This window comes from Oratosquilla oratoria, chromosome 2 (genome assembly GCF_046742065.1).
Source record: "Oratosquilla oratoria isolate Oo_2021 chromosome 2, ASM4674206v1, whole genome shotgun sequence".
Classification (NCBI taxonomy): Eukaryota; Metazoa; Arthropoda; class Malacostraca; order Stomatopoda; family Squillidae; genus Oratosquilla; species Oratosquilla oratoria.
Window position 1 is genome coordinate 16,779,037 of NC_134778.1, and position 27,085 is coordinate 16,806,121.

Consider the following 27,085-nt stretch of genomic DNA (forward strand, 5'->3'; position numbering starts at 1 on the left):
TAAACTTAACAACTTTATTTAAGAAAAATTTATAAAATGTATAAATTGTAAACATGTAGGACATTTCCGCACCCACTAATACGCGGACGGACAGTTAGTCCATGGGTACTACCTCTGCTATTTCACCAGGATGTCTCCACGTTCCCTTTGTTTCCCACCTATATATTCTGCACCTTTGTATCTTTCACTATGTATTATTTGCACTGAAGATGTGAATACACGAAAGCGCTCTGCTTTAATAGTTTTTCTTCGTGGTCAACCTTGCATATATGTATGTATATATATGTATGAATATATGTGTGTGTGTACAATTCATTATCATGATAAATTAAATTCGAAATCCTACTAAGGTTTTATAAAGCTAATGAGCTCCGTTAGCCATGATTTGTTTCACCTCGAATTGGTGTCCTCCGACAAAGACTAATCTACCCTAAATCCATTTTTTGAGAACCCTCCGTAGAAGTTTGCCGGTCGGACTCTTGGGTAAATTGTCCACGAAGACGATGCCCGAAGTCAACTGTTTGTGTGGAGCGACTCGATTGCTGAGGAAGTTGTGGATGTCAGATTCGCTCACAGGTCTCTTTCTGACGATGTAGGCGCGGGGGGCTTCTCCGAAACGGTCGTGCGGAATTCCAACAACACCAACGTCCAGCACGTCTTCATGCTGCAAAAGCACGTCCTCTACTTCTGACGGAGACACCTGGAACAAAGGCCAGCTGAGTTGATGGTTATTGTATGAGAATCTACCTGAGGATGACAAAATTATCTTAGTATTGGGTCACGTCAGTGGAAACATTGCCGCGATTGTCGTCATTGAAAGCGAGGAGACTGGTACAGGGATGCATTTATCCCTGCAAAATTGATACAGTCCTTTGCTTGACTCGTTCTCAACAACACTTTCAGTGATAGTCTACGTTGTTCATTACACTGTTTCAACCTATACATATGATAGCTTAGCTCCAGTCTTTTACATAAAATTTCAAATTCTTGAGCAGTATGCATGCGATGTACTTGAATATGCCAGAGGTAAAAATTGTAATAACATCGTATAAAGCCAATGCTCTTCCTGTAATTTCTATGTCAAAGAATCACCTCGTTTCAACAACTACAATTCATATCCGAGACACGAAAGAAAATTACGGATTTCCCCAATGTTATGAAAATACCGATACCAAAAAATTATTGGAACACCTCACCTGCAACCCCTTGACTTTGAAAACATCCTTCGTTCTGTCGACGATCTTGAAGTAGCCCTCTTGGTCGTAGAAGCCTACGTCGCCTGTGTGGAGCCAGCCATCGCTGTCAATGGCCTCCGAGGTCGCGTCGGGACGATTGTAATAGCCGATCATCATCTGGCGGGAAACACGCGATTAAAACTTATACCCTCAGTGAAGGTCGTTAACAACTTCCCGTCCTCTGTTTCCTTGTTATCTCTTGTTAGTCTTTTAGTATTACATGTTGAGATGAGCAAAATTTTGATCCGTTCTTTCTTATTCTGATTTTACTAATAAACTTAACAAGGCAGTCCAGTCCTTAAGCGTTCTTGGGACCTATTTTCACTGATTATTGTATGTAATGATTACGTTTATGGTTTTATCACTTGTCACTTATTACTTATCACTGGTAATATTTTTTTCACTTGTCTCAGAGAAAAGATGCACCTATTACAAACAATATCCTGAATTAAGTCTTTAATTGTCTGGAGATTTGGTTATCAGAAAAAAAAAAGGAAAATAGCGTGGGGATGGCTCGGAACGCAAGGAAGGGCGCATAGCTGCAATGGTGGGGTGGGGTAGGGAGTTGAGGGGGCAAAGATGAGATACCAAAGTCTTTTACCGATGGAGTCTTGAAGCATATTTCTCCGGTGTGGTTAATGGGAAGGTTTTCGCCGGTCTCGAGGTCGACGACTTTCGCCTGTGTGTTTGCGATCAGTTTCCCTCCGAAGCCGGCCTTCTCTCCTGCGAGGGGAGTCAGAAGACTTACCAGAATCTCAGTCATCCCGTAAACTGAAAGAAACAAAAAAGAAACGCCCTAAAGATTGCGTGGGTAAGGCGTTATATACTATTTCCCAAATTTCTATTCTATTTAATTGTTTATTTACTTATTTATCTATTTCTATTTATTTGATTATCTATCTGTTTATTTAATCATTAACTTATTAATCTATTTAATTATTAATTTTATTATCTGTTTGTTATTCATTAATATATTTATCTATTTATTTATCTATTAATTAATTTATTATTTAATTTATATATTTACTTATCTATTTATTCATTTACTTACTCTTTAAGCCATACCCAATGGGAAGGACTTACGTAAATTTCTATTACAAACTAGAATCTGGCCCTTTGGGCGAGCTCTATACCTCTTAGACCAGTGGTTCCTAACATTTTCTGGCTTGAGGCACCCTTGCCAAGCCTTTCAGAAGTCCCCGGCACCCTTATTAGAAAATCTAAATTCTGGTTTGTCAGTATTTTGTTGATTCAACATCAGTGTAACAAAATTTTGTCCCTGGATAATATGAAAATACTCATCTTTACACTGATGCAGCTTTAATGAACAAAAATGGATGACAGAGTCGGTAATATGAAAATTATTTTTGCCCTGAATTTTGGCGGCACACTCAGTTGATCTCACGGCACTCTTTGGTGCTGCGTCACACCGGTTGGGAACCACTGTCCTAGACCGCAGGGAGCCATGACAAGAATTTAGGAAGTCCAAGTGTAATGTCCACATGTTTCAAATTCCTTTATATTATTCAAGATTACTGGATAGAAAAAAAAAAAACAGCAACGACTGCAATAGCAATGTAGGAGAGAGACCAGAAGCAGAGTATACGATCCAATATATCTAAATTTCTCATCCAAATTTTCAAAGCTTTTATTGAACTTAAATTTCCTCCTTTATCCTCAAAGCCATAAAAGAACAGAGAACGAAGAAGAATGTAGAAAGAGGATTATACTACCTAATACTTTAGTTGCAGACAATATTTCCTCTTTATTAAACAAGGCTAGTGTTAATGTTGTGAAAACCAGCTCAGTAACCGTTGGCAATCTTATATAAAAAAAAAAAAAAAAAAATTGGGCAAAATGAGCATCAAACTGGTGTTTACTGTGTGCTATGTTCAGGCTGCAGCAAATTTCACATTGGTGAAAGTTTCCGTACTGTTGACAGAAGAATACTGGGGCATAAATGTGATAAAAAAACAACAACTCATAATACGAATAATGCCATTGTTAGACATAGATTTTAAGGTGATAAAATATGAAAATCATACTATATAACGTGGATGTTTTGAATCTGCTGTTATATCTACTATTGGTAATATTGACTAAAATAATGGATTCTTTACATTTAATAAACCTCTAACAATTCTGGTAACGAAGTAACTAGCAAGTTGCGAAGTTTTGTTTACACACTTTTTATGTGCGTTTCTCCCCTTAAATTCGGTCCATATAACGAGTCGGATGTTTGCCCACTGTGTTATTTCTGAAGAAGCCCTGCTGGGCAAAACATTAAATATACTGGATCCCATACTTTGTTTTTGGCCTCTTTCCTACATCACTGGATAAGGTGCCCGGGAGAAATTTCAACACAAGACAGGCAACATATAAAAATACATCCAATCACTTTTCATAATTATGTGACCTGTCTCCCACTCCCTTCGTAGCTCGTGCTAACTCCACCACCGTTCCCCCTTCCTCTATGCCAAACGCTACGCTTATAATCTTTTGTCCAAAAATTCCGCATGTCTCACGATGCTCAGGAGCCTGTATTTCAAAATCCTCTCCCCTCCTAAATGTCCGACATAGATTATAATTCTTATAAGCCAGGCATAGAAAGAAATATGGATAGGAAGACACAGCCAGGGTTCGCGGACCGTTCAGGGTCAATGGAAGCCATCACTTCAAGCCAGACGCGCTCTAACAGGTAAGTAGCCTCCCTTGTATTCTACTTACTTCCAATCTTGAAATACCATCCCCACTTTGGAAATATATGTATGTAGTGACATCTTTAATAGCCAAGAGTATTAGTTATATAGACTTCAAGCCAGACTCTGCACTCCAATAATTCCGTAAATATTGTCCCATGGGTCTATTAAATTGAACCACTACTCAACACGCATACACTTACAAAGAGTGACATTCTATTATTTTTTCAGTAAGGTGTGCCATATTCGGTGTAATACATTTCCAAACTTCACCTAAGCCCAATACTGACATTAGCTAGAGCAGGGTAATCAGAAACTAAACCCGTAAGAGACACCGGACAAAAACCCCAATCAGTGAAAAATGTCATACCCGGACAAAACCCCAATGGAAATCTGCAGGTGGAGGACAAAAACCCAATTTGAAGAAAACACCAATAACTTTTTTTTTCTACAGTTTTGATTGACATTTGATTTTGATTCTTTCATTTGTGTTTGTGTTTTTTAAGCACCATCAAGCCTACTTTTTTCTTTACTTTTACTGTAGGAAAAAAGTTATTAGGGTTTTCTTCAAATTGGATTTTTGTCCTCCACCTGCAGGTTGCCATTGGATTTTTGTCTGGGTATGACATTTTTCACTAATTGGGTTTTTGTCCGTTGGGGTATTGTCATGTGTTCGTGTGTGAGGTGGAGGTGTCCATGGGGCAAGCTGAGGTTCCTCCTCTTCTTCTTTCCGTATAAGGCAATAACAGCATAAGTTTTATGCAGTCGATACGCAAGGAATTTTAGTGTAACCCTTACAGACCACAGTCATGCAAACTTATTGTCTTCTTAGAGGAAAATATTCATTACTTAAATTCTACTCTCATTTCTTTCTAGCACCCTCTTTTAATATTTACTACACCATCTCTGTGACTCCGCATCTTCGGTGCAATATTGTCCCCAAAGACTGAAGCGCTGGTAATTATCGGCAACGAAATACAAATCCTCTTCCTACTCCTTGTTCTCATCTAGTAATCACGTGCGCATGGGTTCCGTCCCTGCAACTGCCTGCCATTTGCCCCTGCTTTCCAAAGAAGCCAAGAAAAGGTGAGAGAAAAGGACACAGTCAAGCGCCCCCTCCTAGATAGTTTCTCGCTTTGTTAGTGTATTATCTGTGGAGATCGTCTATATCCATATATACCCTGCCGGAACTTAGGGGCAAAACTATTTCGCACGTCTCGAACATTCTTCTTGATAGAGGACAGTGCCAGTCCTAATATTCTGGTGATCATGCGGTGGAATCGCAAAGAGACATAGGCAAAACACTTGTTTCTGTCCTTCATGAGAGTAAATTCTACATGTGTAAGAGGAGATCATCATGTCAAACTTTGGGCCTTTGTGCGCGAAGTAGCCAAAAGAGACCTCTGTGTCTCAGCAGTTGCTGTCTTCAATTACATTCCAGTTAGCGACATTTGAGTTTATCTTAATCCTCATAACAGTTATACTTGTTTCTTGTTGTATTTACAAGTATTTGGCTGCCGTATCTGCCACTTCCCAATTATTTTTCCACTTCATCGCACAAGTCTACTATAACATCGACTCGGTTTAAAATAAAATTGGATGTCAACAGTGTGATAAACTGATTGAGAGCTTGTTTTTTTCTATAACAGTGCAGATTAACAGTGTTATCAACTTGACATGAAGTGTTTCGAATTACTATCAGACATTCATGGATAATTCTTGTTGAAAAGAAGCTCAAAGAAGCCTATCTACTTACGGTTTTGTAGGAAGACAGGGTGCCGAGCTTTGTTCTTGAAGATCTCAACGTTTGTGGGCAGGACAGGGGCTCCTCCACACATAACGACCTCCACGTGCTCCAGATCTGAAGAAGTGACGCTAGACGTGTTGAGAAAATGGAGGAGGGGAGGCGCCAGATGAAGAACACGGATCTAATAGAGACAATAGAGAGTGCCTTTGCGTTTCGTTAAAGAAATCAGGCTGATTTAAGGCTTAGAATTTATTGGTGAAAAAGCTGAGATTGAGAGAAAGCGTCAATATAAATGGTAATTTATTTCAGAAACGGCATCAATCGATGCAGCATGGCAAACAATTCTGATTTCAGACGGAAGATCTGGGCATAAGATTAACGGAAGACCAAGACCTGGACTCACGAACAAATTTGAGTTTCTAAAATTGATTTTAACGTGTAGCGATCTTCCCTTTCAAGCGTCTTTCTAGAGCACAACAATATTGTAAGATTATAATTCTTTCTAGTTTCTAAGTTTTGCGATATCATTTCATGGTGTATTTCTACTATGTCATATACTGGTAACAAACTGTGAGGAACTATTGGTAGTATTCTTAAAAAATCTTTCCTTATATAAATCTTATATAAACCCTTAGAAGAAAAAGATTTTTATAAGGAATTATTTTTTAAGAATAAGAATCTTACGGTGGTATTCTTAAAAAAACCTTTCCTTATATAAATCTTTCCCTTCTAAGGATTTATATAAGGAAATATTTTTTTAAGAATACCACCGTATATTCCAACCATTTATCTTAAACGAAATTTGAAGGGCGGAATTCCGACACTTAAAGGACACTTTCACGGATCAAGATTTGTTTGTAAGCCCAGGCCCAGGTATGGATCCTGGCCACCTCACCCAGTGACCATCTGACTATAGTAGACGCAACGAGAAGTGACCGATAAGGCGGGGTTAGTGAATTTCCCAGTGTTGCCACATCTCCACAGATAACATGGCCCGCACGGCTCACCCTCTCTCTCTCTCTCTCTCTCTCTCTCTCTCTCTCTCTCTATATATATATATATATACATATATATATATACATATATATATAATGTATTTATCCATGGCAAGAACGTGCATGTGGATGCAAAGCTTTCTGAATGCAGAGTGAGGGTGTGGCCAGAGAAGAGATGGAGTGGCAACGTCGCTCTCTCCTGCTCATATCCCATGTCTAAGACTCGAGGAAACGAAACCTTTGTATAGAAAACATTGCTTTGATTTTTACCTCAGTGGTGGTGTGTGACAAAAAATTATAATATTATTATATGTGGCAACATTATAAAATTATAAAATAAAATGATAAAATAAGATAAGATTATAAAATAATCATATGTGGCATCACAGGGGGAACTCCCCGTGCTCCGCCTTAACGGCCAGTTTTCGATGCAGCGAGTATAGTCACCTTGTGTCTCTTGATGGTACTGAGGAAGTTATTTGGTTCCATCTTGGGCATCGTCACGATCTTGGAGCCTTTTTGGAGACCGAGGAAGACTAGACATATCAGTCCGTAGGCGTGGGAGAAGGGAAGTAGGCCAATCAATTTCTCCTGGTATGCACCTGCAGGAAGGAAGGAAGGCGTACGCAGTCACTTTTAAGAAATCTGTTACCACTCCTAGCCTACTTTCAATTACACTTATACTCGTATAATCTACAGATTCCGTTCCATTATCGAAATTTTGTTGGTAAAAATCACATTTATTCTACAATAAAGGGACCAGTTCATTAAATGTGGTTTATAAGGTGTATAGGCGTGTGTTAATTCAAAGGGTTTGGAGAGGAACGTAGGAAGTAACTGAAGGAGGACCAGGGTGGGTCTAGGGTTTATGATAAGAAAGGTATACGAGGAGTATTTGGCAAAAATATACAAGATTTTTGGGTAATTTTTATAACTTTCCATAAGGTTATGTAAACAGTATTTCTGTGCAAAGTAGATTAAAGAATGGTTTAGAATCGGTGATTTGTGAAGTGAAATAGCGACCCTCTAGCGATATATATATTTATATATATATATATATATATATATATATATATATATATATATATATATTTGTGTGTGTGTGTGTGTGTGTGTGTGTGTGTGTGTGTGTGTGTGTGTGTGTGTGTGTGTGTGTGTGTGTGTGTGTGTGTATGCATGTAAAAATTCTGCACGCAGGAGAACCGAGTCTGACCAAGTACCCAACCACGTGGAAGACAAGCACTTAACTCGTTGTGTCCCTCAGGGAATCGATGTAGGGACTCCTAAGCATGGCGATGTTGCTGACGAAGGCGTTGTGCGACAAGGCCACTCCTTTGGGCTTCCCCGAAGTCCCACTCGAGTAGGGCAGCACCGCGATCTCTTCCCCGGTCAGCTAAAAGGATCATTCCAATACGTTACAAGATGCAAGTCCCTATGCGGGAGAAGTTCCTGTGCGTAATTACCTATGAGATGACCAAGGCGTAAATAAATATGTTTATGTTTGCATATTTGTTCTTATTGAATCGAAAGTCAGTAGAGAAACTGACTTCATTTCAGATGTTCCAGAAAAAAAGCGTAAAAACATCTCTGCAATGGGTTACCAGAAAGCACTTTAACCCTGACGCCATGAATACAATAGCGGCAGTCGGAATAAAAAGAAGAGTGCCACCTTGTATGGAAAGGATTAAGGCGAGCAGTCCCTATAGTATTGAATACAAACACCTACAGGATAGAAAGTATGACAAGTATCCATATAAATTTGTATGATATAAGATTATAGGTGATTATACGAGATGGAGTCTTAGCCCGTGTTAAGGTGATAGCTGAAGAATGGAAATGGTAAAGGTTGCAAAATTTATGACAGTTACATTCATACAGTGAGAAGGACATACAGGTGGGAAGGACAACTACCACCCTGTCCAGACGAATCACCCTTCACCTGCAACAAGGAGGACTTAAACACCACCTTTGGACCCACCACAGACGCCATCTCGACAGGGAAACCATGATAAGTAATACAGAAATTGTCGCAGAGTAGAAGGACCTCCATCGCTTGACCATCCTGGAGGCTGTAATTATAAAAGATTTACAACCTGTTATTAATATACAAACTAATGATTTCTCTCTCCTCCCCAGCATGAAACCTACACGTAGGAGACATTTGACCACAAAAATAGAGCCCCTAGTTCAGAGAACGCCCACTTACAGACAACCCACAGAGGTTCAAAACAAGTACCCCACAGAGGACAAAAAATCATGCCTTAGACCAGGAGTTCTCAGCTCATGCACCCCTTTCACCCTTTGCCAGAATGTCATTCCCCCCCTCCTTTCCAAGATTGCCTGTTTCAAAAGGTGCATTCTAAATAATATGCAGATATTATCGCACAGCGTAACACTTTTCTAATCCTAAGATTAACCTGGGTCAGCACTGGTATAATTCCAGCCCAGGTGACAGGCCAGATAGGCCAGAGCCTATATTTGCTTTCCTCACTCCGTAAACTTATTGTGGTCACAATTCACCCCCAGAAAACCCAAAATTCCCCCCTGGGAGTGAATTTCACTCCTAATGAGAACCCCTGCCTTAGACGATCGGCTAGGCTGAGGGATCTACGAAATAGCGCCAGCCAAGCAGAGGAGAGTCATAAGTGATCTCTCCAAGATTTGTCTTTATTCATACTTATACTGAAGATGCAGATCAATTTACGAAACGTCTTGGATTTTTTCTATTGTGTTCCCAATGTCAATTGGAAATTTGCCTCTTCCCCTCTCTTTTCCACAGAAATCTACTTTCCGAAAGCTAGAAAATTTACAAAAGAAAATAATTTCTAATGCATTTGCTGTCGTTTTCAACAGAATATGTTTAAGAGAGAATCTCCTGCCATGCTTCACGAATATATGTATATAGATATATATATATATATATATATATATATATATATATATACATATATGTGTGTGTATATATATATATATATATATATATATATATATATATATATATATATATATATGTGTATACATATATATATATCGAAATAAACACCGAGGACGTAGCCGAGCTTTCTTCCTCAACTCTACTATCTTACCCGGTGCCCCCATCCTCTCCGACCACCTACCCTTGATCCTTCGCATCTCCACCTCACCCATCCTTATCCCCAGTGAGCCTCGGTTACACTACAGTCAGGCCGACTGGGAAGGCTTCAGAAACACTTTTATGACATACAACGACATAAACATGAACAACGTTCCGCGTGCAGCGATAGAGCAGGAATGGCGCTCACTCACGAAGTTTGTCAAAAACGCGATGAAAAAGCACATTCCTAGAACAAAGCATGGCAAAGTTGCCACGTTCATCGCTTCCATGCGCACTAACAGACTACGCACTGCACTACAGAACAGATTTACAGACCTACAAGTACCCCCAGAGGCCCGTGACGCTGTCCTACAAGACATGCACTGGCTACAGAGGACCCTAAGGAAGTCTCTCTACATCAGCGTTTTCCAACCTGGGGTGCTGAAATCAATTATAGAGGGTGCTGGGAAGTGATGCACACAAAAATCACATTGATATATGTATCACTGATTACCTAGTTGTGCATATTTGACTTTTTCCATGCTATTTTATTTTTCTAGGGTGTTCTTATTTCTTCTACAAACAATATTGTTAATTTGTTTCAGTTCTAAGGAATCAAGAAAATAAATCATCAAGCAGTACACTTCACTTTCTTTTATCCTTCTAATAACAAGATAGGGGTGCTGGACTGCTTAGACATGACAACAGGGGGTGCTATGGTCAGAAAAGGTTGGGAAACGCTGCTCTACATCGGTTCACATCGTGTGGAGGAGCACCTGGTGGCTTTGCTCTCCGGCGCCTGTACAACAGATCCTTTCAAGTTCTGGAGGACCATCAAACGACAGGCTGACCTGGCGTCAGCATGGAGTGAGGTCTTTAAGCCCCGTCCTGTGCAAGGACCACATTGTTTTAGCGCCTTGCACAGTGTTAACTCTCTCATGAATAGCTGTACTGACCTCATTCCAGACGAGACTGTTGATCTCTCTCAGTTAGATGAAGATAATCCTCTTATCTGCCCCCATTGTTTTGGAGGAGGTAAAGGGGGTTATCTCGGCTTTAAAATTCAATCCCCTGGTCCTTCAGGCATCGATGCACACCCACTCAAACGTATGCCAGACAACATAATCTCACACATGACGACGCTATACAATAGCTCACTAGCCTCTTGGTACTTCTCACAGCTTTTCAAGGCCTCCCATACCATCCTCATTCCCAAACCCCAGTAACCCGTCTCCGCCCCCCTTTCATACAGGCCAATCTTCCTTCTGGAGTGTTTTGGTAAGGTGTTTGAACACGTCCTCTGCCGCCGACTGACCGGATACCTAGAGACGGAGAATGTGCTGAGGGACTGCCAGTTTGAATTTCGGCCGGAACGCTGTGCAGACGACGTTATTTCCACAATCGCTCAATGGGTTCAAAGACCGCCAGACGGTCGCCCTGGCAAGGCCATTTTGGTTTGCAAGGATGTGGAGAAGGCATTCGATACTGTCTGGCATGAAGGCCACAACTTCGACTTTGCCCTGCCGTTCACAAAGTTGCTCTGCAACTACCTGGATGACGGGACAATAAGAATAAAGTGGCGGGGCTGTCTGTCTCGACCTTTTGTGCCGAAGGCTGGTACCGCAAGGGTCAGCGTTTGTCCCCAATCTGTACAATCTATATACGAATGAGCTGCCACAGCCGGCTTACCCACGCAACCGATCCCTTACTCTTTCGTATGCAGACAACACTAATAACATTAGGAGACACAAAACGCTGCAGGGAGCGTTACACGTAATTCAAAACATATTAGACGGGGCACGCGTGTGGGGGCAACAGTGGCGCATTAAGACCAGCGCGTCGAAATGCAAAGCTGTGTACTTCCACTGCAAGCAAACAAACAGAACAATCACGAATACTCTTAAAAAAAAAAAAAAATCCCAGTGAAATACTATGCCTGTGTGCTGGGTAGCACACTGGATAATAGCCTTACCTGGACCCCACACTTCTGGAGACGGAGCAAGGGCTAAGGCTGTGTTGGGGAGACTAAAGCGCTTCAAAACCGCAACACTGTTCACCAAATGTCGATTGCACCTAGCCCTAGTCAGACCGATTCTGTGCCAGTCTCCGGGATTGAGCCAGCTGACATGTCCCACTAACAACTACGACCATCAGAAGGTTCAGAATGCCGCAGTCAAAATTCATCACGGGTTCGCGATGGAGCGACTTCAGAACCGTTGAGTCCCTACACCGAGATTCCAACATTCGTCCACTCAACCAACACAAACACAAACTTCACATGAGACACCTAGAAAGACTGCACGCCAAACGCAAACACCTAATACGACACATTACACCTAGACCACACCGTACAGAATATTTGTCCGCTGCGCCTCTCTCAAGTGCGGTGTACACGGAAAATCGTGTATAGCCGCGCAAATCTACAACGTATCTTTTTACCAGCTTTGACTGATCGTGACCAGATGTGCCGCACTATGCTAGGCTCTGTCTGACTAAGTACCACGGACATGAGTCCGTCTGTATCCAGGGGCAAGCGTGAGGAAAGGTAGCAGATTCTCAGTAGACGTGCTTACGGCTGGCTGGGTTCAGTCGTCGGTGGTTATAATTATAATCATATTTTTACTTTTAAATGAAATTTTCTGTAAACATGTATGCATTTTTAATATATATTCACATATCAACCGAATATATAAACTATCACCTGTTCTCTAACCGGCAAAATGGCTCCTCTACTTCAGGAAGTCTGTTTCGTTGGCCGGAACCAGGATATGTCTCACCCCCTGATTATCAAGCTGAATGTACACCCGCTTAGAGGAAACAATCTTCTATGTGTAGCATACACACACAAACATATCGCTAACAAAAACACGACTACATGCACAAACATCTACATATTCTTTTCCTTCTACTGAAATTATTTCCATTTCTAACTTTCTCTCCTACTGCATCTTCTCATTTCAGTTTACCGATCACTAAAAATCTTTCCAGTTTTTCTGTCTGTCCCTACGACTAAGCCTCCTACTTCCTTTCTAACTTTGTTGGTTGAGGTTAAGTAACTTTACAGTTTCATGCATTGATTTCGGCCTCCAACTTCAAGTTTCCTGCCCACCCCTCCTGAGCCACGACTTCACGCAATAGATATTCTTAAAAATCACTTGGTAGTAATAGCCCTCTTTTATACACAACTATCTTTTCATTTTCATACAGACATCTCTTCCTCTCCTACAACTACCAATCCCGCATGAGCTGGTGGTCTTTTCTAGGTAGTCAATATTCAATACTCCAGTTCAGTTCTGACCCACCCAAATAAAGGATGAACTTACACATAACTATCTTTCCTTCTCGCCGTAGGCCCCACTACAGAACCTTTGACTTCCATACGACGTCATCAGACGTGGGTATCGGCAGACTTTCTTGCTCTAGACCAATGGTTCTCAACCTGTGGTCCATGAAACCCTATTTGGCCACGGCGGTTCACAAGTGGGGCCGCCAACCGAAAGCCACTAGTAGTTAGTGGATGCAAAGAGATTAAATTTAGTGTTGAAGTCATCTCCAGGAGGTTAAAGAATGGCAATTCATAAGTACGGGGTATACGTGAAAATAGGTTGAGAACCCCGGCTCTAGACCTTGGTAAGACTAACTCTACTGGAAAGACTTGCTTGGGCAGGGTCGGCGAACGGGATGCTGTAGTCTTCAATGACCTTCCTCACGTTGGTGGAGTTTGTCGAAGTCCCTGGTTCAGTGAGGACGAGGTGCGCAGGATTACGGTGGAGCCTGAGAGCCTCTTGCAGCCGACTTTCGATGGCAGGCGAGCCAAAGACGACCTTAGACTGGCTCTCCTCCAACTGGCCCGCAATTTCCTCTGAATATAGGATTGTGATATTAAGAATTTATATCGTGAGTATGGATGCAAATCCCCAAAGCCCTATATTCTGATACCTGTAGCGCTTTATTCCCCTTTACTCCCGTGACGTATTGCATATATATTGTCATGACAAGCGCCAAATAATATTTCTAATCAAAGAGTTGAGTGAAACACCCTGACCCAAACGGGGTCTCGATCGATCGAAAGTCAGTTCAGGCCAGGTCGTTCTCCGTAACTGATAAGTGAGATCAATATGGTGCGACTTGGCATTGAAAGGTCTGGTAGACGCTTTCACTCTCCTTTCCCTTCCTTCAGACTCCCAGCACCCAATTTTGTTTTAGAAATATGAATAACAAAAACCATAGTAAACGAATAGTAATTTTCTTGAGAGTAGAATGATTGTTGAGTGATTTTTTTATGTTATTATCCAATATTTCTCAAAATTAAGAATTGTTCATTTTTACAGAGATGGGAAGTCAATATCAGAATGAATATCTGTGAACCATTCTTTCTGCCTCACGCAGAACTTCTACAGTCTAGCATTGCTATTGTTCTTACGTGCTGTATGGGTTGCGTTGATTGTGCTGACTGTAATTCCGACCTGTAGTGCCCCGAGCAAGACGATCGCAAACTCGGGGCAGTTGGGCGAGACGAGGGCGACCGTGTCGCCCTTGGAGACGTTCAGCCGGTGCAGGAGAAAGCCTCCTAATCGGGCCACGGCGTCCACCAGCTGCCCGTAGGTGTAGCTCGCTCCAGTTATACTGCATTCCTGTAAACGTCTGTCTGTGAGCCGTACGGATATAGGTTGTGGTGGTGGTGGTGGGGGGGAGGGGGGGTGTTCTATAGATATTACAAAGGATTACAAAGGCCAACATATTTTTTTTGGTTCATTACTAGGTCGAATAAAAAATATATAAATGAATACATAATTAAATAAATAGATAAACAAATAGAAAATATATAGAAAATAAAATACAATCAAATAAGTAGATAAATCAGATAAATAAATAGATCATGGTAATTAATAAACAGATAAATGATGAATAGATAAATAATAATTAGTAAATAAATAAATTGAAATAAATGGCAGGCATTACAGCATATTTCTTAGGTGTTTATCTAAATGAATCTTAAAACTTTGATCTGTACTACATTGCACTGCCTCTGCAGGAAATTTATTCCATTCATTTACTACACGGTTGGCGAAGTTGTTCCTACCCACTTCCAAATAATCTACTTCCTGATAGTTTGAGACCTGTATTTCTTGTCTGCTTCACATTCAGTGTGAAAATTTCGTCACTTTTGATGTTGTCCATTCCCTTTAGAAATTTAAAGTCTGTATCAAATCACTCCCAAGTCTACGATTTTTTTTTATGGAAAATAGATTCATATGTTTTAGTAAATTTCCGTATGATTTACTTCTGATATTTAGATTCAGTTTTGTGGCTCATTGTTTTACTTTTTCCAATCTGTCAATGTCTTTAATAATGAGATTCAGTGACCATACAGAAACAGCATATTCCAAATGTTGACGACCTAACGATTTATAGAGCTTGCTAATGAGAAATTAATTTTTAAAATCAAAAGGCCGCACAATCAGTTCTACAATCTTATTTGTGTTCTCTGAAGCGGAAATACACTGCTTAGATGATTTAAGATCATTACTGATAATTACGACAAGATCCTTTTCACTATCCACTTTTGTTAACGAATTTCCAAATAACTTGTAATCGTACTTACATTTATTTTTACCTATGTGCATAACCTTACATTTTCTTGAGTTAAATTGCATTAGCTACTTTTCAGACCATTGTTGTAGTTTATCTAAATCTTTTTGAATATTCAAATGGTTTAAGTGATCATTTGCCATTCCGCACAGTTTTTTTTTTTTTTTTTATCATCAGCAAATTTGGAGACAATATATTTCAGTCCGTGGTCTCATTTATATATACTATGAATAGAAATGGCACAAGAAAGGAGCTCTGAGGAACTCCACCGATAACATTCTTCAACCTAGAAATTTTGCCATTTAGAAGAACTCTCTGTTGACGTACCACTTACTAGTCCAGCTTAATAAGCTACCACTTACTCCGCGTGAAGCTAATTTAGCAGGTAGTCTTAATGGGGGACAGTAACAAAAGCCCTCACAAAGCCCAGATATATTAAAAATATATTGTTTGTTTTGTCATAATTTGAGATGACTGTGTTGTAGAAATTGAATAGATTAGTTACGTAAGAACGTTTCCGTCTGAATCTATGCTGGCTATGATTTATTAAACAATTACTTTCTAAATGATGATCGACAGTACCTTCGATGATATTTTTCATAAAAAAAAATTCTACGACTGAGATTAGGCTTATAGGCCTGAAGTTCATTAGATTCTTTTTGTCACCCTTTTTGAATACGGGAATAACGTTAGCTAACTTCCATCCTCACAGGATATGATTTAATTTCTAAAAATAATTTCTAATGGGACAGCAATATCGTTTTTTAATTTCTTTAATATTCTTGGATGCCAACAGTCAGGCCCTTGTGTATTATTAACTTTGAGTTTTTCTTTAACATAATTTTTCGTTTCGTTCAGCGTTTTCAAGTAGCCTCCATCAAACGCAGGAAACTATTTGGATGACAGATCAACGTCACACATTTTTATTCAGTTTAATGTTCATCATGAATTAATGAGGGTCCGTCCTGTCGCGCACTCACCAATGCCACTTTATCTGAATATGCAAAGGCATTCTTGAGGACGTGCTGGACAACGTTGCCACTTGGTAGGGAGACGTCGGGGAACGATGACCTGATGACATGGGATGAGGGTTGCTGTGTACTGGAAGAGGCACGGGCAAGCAAGAACATGTGCCTTTGCCTGTTAAAGAAATACATTTCTTTAAACAAAATCACCACCATATGGAGTAATTTATTAACTTCAAATCTGCTTTTTGACAGATACAATTAACAGAAAAGTAATAAAAAAAAAAAAAAAAAAAAAAAAAATCTGCCTTTAGCACTGATAAGGGTCATGAATTTAATCGTATGCCCTTCGGGATAAAAACCGCCCCTTGTACACTATAACAACTCATGAATAGCCTTTTTAAAGACAAATTAGGCAAATCCTTTTTCGTCTACCTAGACGACCTAATAATATTTTCCCTTTCGGTACGTCTTACATACCATCAGCAATGCTGACCTCAAGATTCAACCTAACACATGCTCATTTCTAAAAAAGGAAATTATTTTCGTTGGCCATACAGTGAACAAAGAAGGAATCTACACAAACATAGATAAGATCAGAGCCATTGCCGAATTCCCCATCCCAAAGAACGAGGACCAACTCCGTTCTTTTGTTGGCATGGCAACATAATACATGCATTTCGTAAGAAATTTTGCTGAAATGGCTCCCCCACTTACCAAATTCACACCTAAGAACGTACCTTTCAAACTAGACTCTGAGGAACAAGAATGTTTCCAGAGAATAAAGAAAGCACTATGAAGGGCACCTATCCTCGCATTTCCTGATTTTGCAAAGGAATTCTTTCTGTTCACGGACGCGTCCTCCCTTGGAGTAGGAGTAGTCCAACAACAAGTAGATTTAATAGGGAAGCATAGAGCGATCGCTTACGCAAGCCGCGTATTGAACCCTGCAGAGTATAATTACTCCACCACCCACTTGGAAGCTCTAGCGGTAAGCTCTGAAATAATTCAGATAACTCCTCCTAGGACACAAAGTCACATTCATGACAGACCACCAACCACAGATTTTTTTAAGGAAATTTTTTACAAGGTAAGATAACAAGGTGGTACACAATCATCTTAGAGTTCAACCCAGAAATTGCCTACATAAAAGGTAAAGCCACTGTTGTGGCAGACACACTTAGCAGAACCCCTCTGATTGCAACAGTACCAACCATTCACTGTATTTCCCCTCAGGAACTTCGAAAGGAGCAGAGAGATGACCTAAGTTGGTCACAGGTAATTCTCCACCTAGAAACGTGAGTCACACTTCAAGGAAAATCCCCTACTCCCCTTCAAGAATTACACTTGAAAGATGGAATTCTTAGGAGAGGCACTACTGCTACATTCCAAACAGTGATCCTGAACTTTCTGATTACTAGAGTCCTTTCAATGGTCCATGATAACCCCATTGCAGGACATCCCGGTAGAGACAAATGTTTGGCAAAACCAGAAGTGTATATTTCTGGCCTAAGATGCGCACCGACATCACTCGTCACATGGACATTGCACTACCTGTAGCCAACTTCGTGGAGCTGACCCATCTCGATCCCCGACTCATGCCAAATATATTTTGACGACACAAGATTCCATCCCAGCCACCACCACGACATCCTTACATACAATCTAAGCTCCACCCTTGACCCTATTAAGCCCCTCCCAGTACCTCTAACACCCCCAAACATCTATTCCTTTCATAAAACCAACAAGAATATGTAGTTTGGCTAAACATCACCCAACTGAATATAATAGATACACTGCAATTCTCCACACTCACACTCCCATGAATTGCTATATCCCTCAGTTCATTTGCCCTACTAATCTTGTCGAACCCGCGTTCGGTAAGCGGGTGCCCTGCGGAGCAACCGCTGGCTCTAGCCAATCGTTTTGCTCTGCTGAGAGATGAAGTGGCTGAAAATCAGGAGTTCTTGGTAGTGGGGGACTCCATGGTGCGAGGCCATGACGACATCCGGCAGCGGAAGACTAAACGACGTTGCAAACTTGTATGACAACAGGGCCGTGGGATCACCGATTGTACCTAGACCATCAGGGGACAAAAGCGGACGAACACAGTTACGATTGTTTATACGGGAAGTAACGATCTGGGTAGGGTGAGATCAAAGGAACTTGTTCGGAATTACAAGGTCCTTCTTTATGAAGAAGCGTGAGAGCCGTCACGTAGTCTGTGTGATCCTTCCGAGGATCTACGCTGGCTCGTGTTGGAACAGTATAGCTATAGGAATCAATGAGAAAATATCACAATTGTGCACGCAACTGGGATACCACTTTCTTGATCTTTGGAATCTCTTTTCCAGGCGTCATGGCCTTTATGGTTCTGATGGGATCCACCTTACTCACAGAGGCAAAGATGTTCTAACAAACCTCATTGTGGGAGTTTGTAATGAACTAGTTTGTTTTTGGGGGGTAGAAACTCAAAAGGAAAAGGAAATAGAGTGTTTTGAGGAAAACAGAGTAGGGCACAGCGATACTGTGAAGCAATGTGTCAGTGTAGAACAAAATATAATTTTAGGATGTAATGTCGGTAGAGGACGAAATATTACATTAAGGTGTAATGTCAAAGGACAAAATATCACGGTAGGATATAATGTCAGTGGAACGACGAGAGGCCGGTGCGGGATGCGGTGACGGAGAGGGGCAAGGTGTACATAAAAGATCGGATGACCGTGAGGGACCAGATGTCCATGATGAGGCAAATGTCCATGAGGCACTGAATGTTCATGAAGGACCAAATGTCAATATAGAGCAAAGTGTTAATAAAGAACAGAATTATAATGTAAGGCATGATGTTGAAACTCATAACGTGTCAAAAAAAAAAAAAAAAATCACGAGTTTCTTAAAACCATGTATTTTGATACTCGTAGTATTAGGAACAAATTCCAAGAAATCCAGGCGTATGTCAAAAGTTGAAATCCCGATATGATAGGAATAACCGAGACATGGTTAAATGGTGGAGAGTTTGAAGCTGAATTTAATATTGCGGGATTTAAAAACTTTCATCAGGATAGAAACCACAAGAAAGATGGGGGTGTTCTGTTGTACGTTAAAAGCAATGTTCATGCCTGTGTTTTAGAGAAAGTGAAACAGGATGCATATGATAGTTTGTGGGTAGAATTAACCCAAACAAATGGGAAAAAAAATAGTGTAGGTGTAATATATAGGCCAAAAACAAAATTAGCTGACGGCAAATTGTAGTTTCAAGAACTGTCTAGTTTCTGCAACCGGGACTTATTAATAATAGGTGATTTCAATTTTATTGACATTGATTGGATGACCCTTGAACATGGTCATATAGGTAGTCAATAGTCCATATTCCAGTTCAGTCCTGACCCATCCAAAATAAAGGACAAGCTCACACATAACCATCTTTCCTTCTCGCCATAGGCCCCACTACAGAACATGGTCATATAAGTAGTCGCTTGATAGATTTCCTCGGTGACAATTACTTAGTTCAGCATGTAAAAGAGCCCACAAGGCATGGAAACGTACTCGATCTATTAATCACTAGCCGCGAAAGCATTATAACCGATGTAGAAGTCGGTGAAACTATTGCAAGCAGCGATCACAACTTAGATCTGCTAAAAAAAAATCGAGTAGATACTTGTGTATCTAAAATACCCGATTTCAGTAAAGTTTAGTTCATAAGACGACAGGAGCTTCAGCTTACAGATTAGGAGGCAAAATTGAACGAAAGACCTGTAGATCAGATGTGGGAAATATTTCAAAATACGCTTACTAAGATGATTCATAATTACATCCCATTTGGACAGATGCCCCCCAAATCAGGCTCGACCAAAATGGATCGACAAAGAAATTGAAAAAAGTATTGCTAAAGAGAGACAGGTTTCTAAGAAACGAAAACGGCAATACGAAATGAATATCGCTGATAAATCCAAAGAGAATCCCAAAGAATTCTATAATTACATTAGAGATAAAAAGTTTATTAGGAATCACATTGGCCCACTATTATCTGCTGACGGTCAACTTGAATATTCAAATGAAGGAATGTATGATATTTCAAACAACTATTTCAGCTCAGCATTCGTAAACGAAACACCTTAAAGTTAACTCCAAACTGAAACCTGTGAAAAATCTGGGGTGAAGTTCGGTAAAAAAAAGAAAGAAAAAAAATAATAAAATAATAATAATAATAATAATAAAGAAAAAAAAATAGAAAATAGATAACTAGATAAAAAATAAAAAATAAAAGGTTTATAGAAAAACTCAAAGTTAATAGAACACTAGGGCCTGACGGTTGGCATCCAATAATTCTTAAAGGAAATGAAAAATGAGATTGTTGTTCCATTAGGAATTATTTGCAAGAAATCCATCATATCCGGAGATATCCCATGAGAATGGAGGCTAGCTAACGTTACTCCCAAATTCATAAAAGGTGACAAAAAGAAACCAAATAACTACATGCCCACAAGCTTGACTTCAATCGTACGAAAAATTATGGAAACTATCATCAGAGATGCTATCGAACATTATTTAGAAAGTAACTGTTTGATAAATGATAGCCAGCATGGATTCAGACGGAAACGTTCTTGCGTGACTAATTTACTCGAATCTTACAACAAATTTTGACAAAAGAAACAATATAGATTTAATATATCTAGATTTTACAAAAGCGTTTGATAACGTCCTCCACGAAAGACTACTTACCAAATTAGCTTCACATGGAGTAAGTGGTAGCCTATTAAGTTGGTCTAGTAATTGGTTGAATGATCGAAAACAGAGTTGTTCTAAACGGCAAAACTTCTAAATGGAAAAATGTTACGAATGGAGTTCCTAAGGGTTCTGTTCTTGGGCCACTTCTATTCACAGTATATATAAATAACATACAACTAAAACAGAAACACACTCAGAAGTAAAATACCTAAACACACTCTCACATTTTCAGTTCCTAAGGGCCACTAAGGGTTCTTGGGCCACTTCTATTCACATTATATATAAATAACATACTTGCAACTAAAACAGAAACACATTCAGAAGTAAAATACCTAAACACACTCTCACACTTTCAGGACACCCCTACCTCTCCTCATATGCGTCACCGCAGCCTCCTCTGGTGACACCCCATCGAGAAAGGTCCCAGGCGCAATTATCAACCCCATGGGCACCATCATGGTGGTACAAGACACCATAACGGTAAAGATGACTATTGATATTACAAAACCTTACATAGACCTATCTTCTATCCGAAATATATGTAGACACATTAACAATTAGACACATAGGCACCATCATGGTGGCACAAGACACCATAACGGTAAAGATGACTATTGATATTACAAAACCTTACACAGACCTATCTTCTATCCGAAAATATATAGACACATTAACAACACATTTCCACACCAACTTCAAACGTCATGGCCCTACAACAAACTCCTCAGAATCTAAGGACAGCATGTTCTTTTCAATCGCCAAGTTAAACACGATACTCCTACAGCTCTCAGCAACTGAACGGAGAAATATGATGACAAACCATGACACAGAACGCTATCATGCCTCATTCAGACAAAAGACTCATGAATTTCATGGGTTCCATTTCTAAGTCCCTATTCGGCATTGCCAGAGAAGAAGACTTAGAAAATGTACAATAACACATCGACACGATGGCCTCCCAACTTCAAAAGATAGGAAAACTTGTCTTATTGTACTCCCAAAACGCACAAAACTTAGCAAGCCCTTTTAGACCGTTTCACAGAACTTCACAAATATTCTCTCGCACAAACCTCCCGACTTCACGAACTAGAAATGTTCACATTCTACACAGACACCCTCAATGAAATAAGCAAACACATAGACCTAGTTAAACACAACTATCATGTGTTTCTGCTCGAACTCATTGACGCAGCCAACAATAGAGCCAACCCAAACCTCCTCCCCTTAGGTAAAAGAAAAACTGCACTCTCCATCGCATTGGGAAACCTACACCTAAAAAGCATTTTTTCCACCGAACAATTACGCAAGTATTACCCGTCACTGAAACGATATTAAGTACAGATGCAATCTATGCACATATCCCCCTCGAGTCCAAAAAGAGATTTACAGGTTGGAATATAATCCCATTCACATAGACCTACAAAAATTCAACGATTACCCTCGATATTGAACCCACTATCATCATCAAATCCGAGGACGACCAATAGTACTCCTACATTCCCTTCTCTGACTCCCCTCTAAGCAAATCCGCTGTTACTAAATTCAATGTTTGCCCCGCCTACTCTTTTCGTCTCTATCACACTACAGAACTTTCCTGCAGGACCAAATCATACTGAATACTTGCCAGTCCAAAAAGGTAAACGACAAGAAGACCCTACACACACACACAAATATTAACATGGATAATTTTCTATTTTTCCAACTAACCACCCTCGTTTCAGTAATCTGTAAAGACAACCCCTCCTCTTGGCAACAATCAATCAGTGGACCCATCTCGATCCCCGACTCATGCCAAATATATTTTGACGACACAAGCTTCCATCCCAGCCACCACCACGACATCCTTACATACAATCTAAGCTCCACCCTTGACCCTATTAAGTCCCTCCCAGTACCCCTAACACCCCCAAACCTCTATTCCTCTCATAAAACCAACAAGACTATGTAGTTTGGCTAAACACCACCATATCGAATATGATACCCTGCAATTCTCCACACTCACACTCCCATCAATCGCTATATCCCTCAATTCATTTGCCCTACTAATCTTGTTCCTCCTCATTGGTAGACTAGTCTATGTCTGCGTGATCCAACGCGTTAGATAAGTCCATAACCACCCTCGGAGGTTGCATTGTATATGTAGACCAGAGAGCAGTCTGGAACATTAAAGTAAAGACAACTCCTGTCACAACATGGATTCCAGTTTGTATTTCCTCTTGACACCGAACGTATTATGTGGCGACGACAATGCTTCTGAGTCGACTGCAGTTCCCTAACCACGAAGTAACCAGGATTGGTGTCGGATTGTGATTATCGCTTATCTAAGTTCTTATCTGATGGGTAGCACCTTATCCTTTCTAAACACTTGATTCTTAGGGAACAGTGCATGACGATTACGGCAATGAAGACTAGGAAGAAGACGAAAAAAGAAAACGAAAAAGAAGACAAAGACGACTAAGACAACAAAAAATAAAAAGACAAAGACGGCTAAGACAACGAAGATGACAAAAAAGACGAAGACGAGGAAGACGAATAATACGGAGAAGACGAATAAAACGAAGATGAGGAAGATGAAGACGGAGACAAAAAAGACGAAGACGAAGAAAACGAAGAAGACGAAGAAGACAAGTAAGACGGAGAAGGCGAAGAAGACGAAGACGGAGATAAAGAAGACGGAGAACACAAAGAAGACGAAGACAGAGAAGACAGAGAAGACAAAGACGAAGAAGGCGAAGAAGACGGAGACAAAAAAGGCATAGAAGCCGAAGAAATAGATGATGGAGACAGCAAAGAAGACGAAGACAAAAAATACGATGAAGCAGACGAAGAAGACGAAGAAAATTAAGCAGACGAAGGAGACGAAGACGAAGACAAAGACGAAGAATACAAAGCAGGCGAAAAAGAACTCGAATAACACTTAGAAAATAAGGGCGCAGAAGACGAAGAAATAGAAGGAGACAGCGACGACTTGAGGCCGCACGGTCGTTTTCAGAAGCCTTTCTTCAATGTGCTTCATTTGTAGTACTAAACATCCGCCGCCTTCAGACTTTCATTTCTTACTAACACGCATATTACTTGGCTAAGTAATCTATGCAGATATCCCCCTCGACTCCAAAAAGAGATTTACAGGTTGGAATATAATCCCATTTACATACACCTACAAAAATTCAACGATTACCCTCGATATTGAACCCACTATCATCATCAAATCCGAGGAAGACCAATAGTACTCCTACATTCCATCCTCTGACTCCCCTCTATGCAAATCCGCTGTTACTAAATTCATTGTTTGCCCCGCCTACTTTTTTCGTTTCTATCACACTACAGAACCTTCCTGCAGGACCAAATCGTAACATCCAACGCCAGCACACTGAATATTTGCCAGTTCAAAAAGGGAAACGCCAAGAAGACCCTACACACACACACACACACACACACATTAACATGGATAATTTTCTATTTTTCCCACTAACCACCCTCGTTTCAGTAATCTGTGAAGGCAACCCCTCCTCTTGGCAACAATCAATCAGTGGACCCATCTCGATCCCCGACTCATGCCAAATATATTTTGACGACACAAGTTTCCATCCCAGCCAGCACCACAACATTCTTACATACAATCTAAGCTCCACCCTTGACCCTATTAAGCCCCTCCTAGTACCCCTAACACCCCCAAACCTCTATTCCTCTCATAGAACCAACAAAACTATGTAGTTTGGCTAAACACCACTCAATCGAATATAATAGATACACTGCAATTCTCCACACTCACACTCCCATCAATCGCTAAATCCCTCAGTTCATTTGCCCTACTAATGTTGTTCCTCCTCATTGGTAGACTAGTCTATGTCTGCGTGATCCAACGCGTTAGATAAGTCCATTACCATCCTCGGAGGTTGCATTGTATATGTAGACCAGAGAGCAGTCTGGAACATTAAGGTAAAGGCAACTCCCAGACTTAATTCGCCAATGTAGAAGTAAACTCTACAACAGAGTGAGAAATAGAGTGAGGTGGAGAGCGGGGTTGGAAAAATAAATTGCAAATATGGTTGATCAAAGAGTACTAGGATGTTTTGGCCATATGGAAAGAATGGGTAAAAAAATGGGGAAGGCAGAGGTGGGTGGAGTGAACTTGAGAGGAAGACCGATGAGGAGGTGGGTGGATGGGATGAAAGGGATCTTGAGTAAAAGAGAAATGTCTGTCAAGTAGGATAGAGAAAGGGGAAGAGAAATTGTGAATGGAGAATGGTTGTGAGTGGATTATAAGCTGATGAGGTCCGAAGGGATTTCTTCTTGTCTATTCTTAAGTGGATGAGAGGGGAAGGTCGCCATGTAATGAAGCAGTGGGAGTAAACCAGCTTCGGCTGTCGGACCATGTTGTGGAGGTGCTGTGTCTTGCTGCATTGCTTCTAAACCAGACAGTGGGTGTGGGGGGCAGGGTTGTTCATTCTTCCAAAAGGAGTTAAGATAAATATAAAAGTAAATGGGGGTTGGATGGGTTGGAGGGTAGGTGTATGCGTTGGCTACCCCCCTCCCTCCCTTACAAGGGGAAAAAGGCCCTTTTGATATACGCATGTACTTACACAGGCCCTCCACTCCAACCACCTCTCATTGGTGTCAGATGTCGAAGGCTCGACTGCATCATCATCCTCAGCACCCGGAACTTCTCTTGGTACTGCGGCAAAATCATAACTCTTAACTAATCTGTAATGAAACAGATAACAAAACCTCATTATGGTAAGCAATAGATATGGAAAGCTACGCGACAACATCATTACATAAGAATAAAGGAGACTGCAAAAGACCATAAGGCCTACACTAGGCAGCTCCGTATCCATCACCACCTGTCATCCCCATCCATCAAGTTGTCTAATCGTTTTTTAAAACAACTGATAGTTTCAGCGCTTACTACATGGTTACTAAGTTTATTCCATTCATCGACCACCCTATTAGTAAACCAATTCTTGCCTATTTCTTTCTTAAATCTAAATTTGTCCAGTTTATACCCATTACTGCGAGTCCTGCCCTGTTGTTTTATTATGATGACCTTGTTTGCATCACCCTTGTTATAGCCTTTGATGCACTTGAACACTTCTATTAGATCACCCCGCACTCTGCGTCTTTCCAGAGAGTGTAAGTTTAGGTGCCTAAGCCTCTCTTCGTAAGGCAAATTTCCGAGTCCTTGTATCATTTTGGTCATTCTTCTCTGTACTGATTCTAGTGAATTTATGTCCATTCTGTAGGACGGAGACCAAAACTGTACCGCATAGTCAAGGATGGGTCTTACTATCGCTCGAGTTTAATAATTACCTCTGCACTTCTATTCGTTACTGTCCTAGCAATGAAACCTAATGCATTGTTAGCTTTATTTCTGGCGCTAATGCACTGCATACCTAAAACTTGCGCTAATGCACTGCATTCCTAAAACTTGTGAAAAAAAATATTAATGCAATCTTCGGGCAAGCAAATTATTCACAATGTTCTTGTGTCTTTAACAAAACCTTCTAAAACCCATAAGATTTTTATTTATATAAATCTTCCGACCCTTACGACAGAACATCGCCAATTGTTTCTTTTATTATTGCTGTTGTTGTTTTATTATTACTTTGATACCTTACCTTTTAAATATGGACGATACTACATCAACTCCCGTCACAACATGGATTCCAATTTGTATTTCCTCTTGACACCGAACATATGGCGACGACAACGCTTTTGAGTCGACTGCAGTCCCCTAACTACGAAGTCACCCGGGTTGGTGTCGGATTTTGATTACCGCTTATCTAAGTGCTAATCTGATAGGTACTTTATCTTCTCCAAACGCTTGATCCTTAGGGAACTGCATGGGACGATTACGACAATGAAGACTAGGAAGAAGACGAAAAAAGACAACGAAAAAGAAGACAAAGACGACTAAGACAACAAAAAAGAAGACAAAGACGACTAAGACAACGAAGATGACAAAAAAGACGAAGACGAGGAAGACGAATAATACGGAGAAGACGAAGAAATCGAAGATGAGGAAGATGAAGACGGAGACAAAAAAGACGA

The 27,085-nt window shown here is 40.4% G+C and overlaps 1 protein-coding gene across 1 annotated transcript; it reads right to left on the reverse strand.

Moving 5' to 3' along the window:
- LOC143037310 (putative 4-coumarate--CoA ligase 3) lies at positions 1–26,792 on the reverse strand. Its single transcript, XM_076205445.1, has 11 exons — positions 26,653–26,792; positions 25,618–25,738; positions 16,322–16,481; positions 14,173–14,383; positions 13,409–13,611; positions 7,925–8,069; positions 7,124–7,278; positions 5,691–5,862; positions 1,837–2,006; positions 1,197–1,352; positions 1–700 (listed from the first exon to the last, which is right to left on the reverse strand). The coding sequence occupies exons 2-11, from the start codon at positions 25,722–25,724 to the stop codon at positions 431–433; spliced, it is 1,749 nt and encodes a 582-aa protein (XP_076061560.1). The 5' UTR covers positions 25,725–25,738; positions 26,653–26,792; the 3' UTR covers positions 1–430.
- Between the last annotated feature and the right edge of the window lie 293 nt (positions 26,793–27,085).

Excerpts from the sequence above, each read along its gene's own strand:
- LOC143037310 (XM_076205445.1), bottom strand. The coding sequence starts at position 25,724 with ATGATTTTGCCGCAGTACCAAGAGAAGTTCCGGGTGCTGAGGATGATG. Across the intron at positions 1,353-1,836 it reads TATGCTTCAAGACTCCATCG|ATGATGATCGGCTATTACAA; the intron begins GTAAAAGACTTT and ends GTTTCCCGCCAG. Across the intron at positions 701-1,196 it reads TCAAAGTCAAGGGGTTGCAG|GTGTCTCCGTCAGAAGTAGA; the intron begins GTGAGGTGTTCC and ends CCTTTGTTCCAG.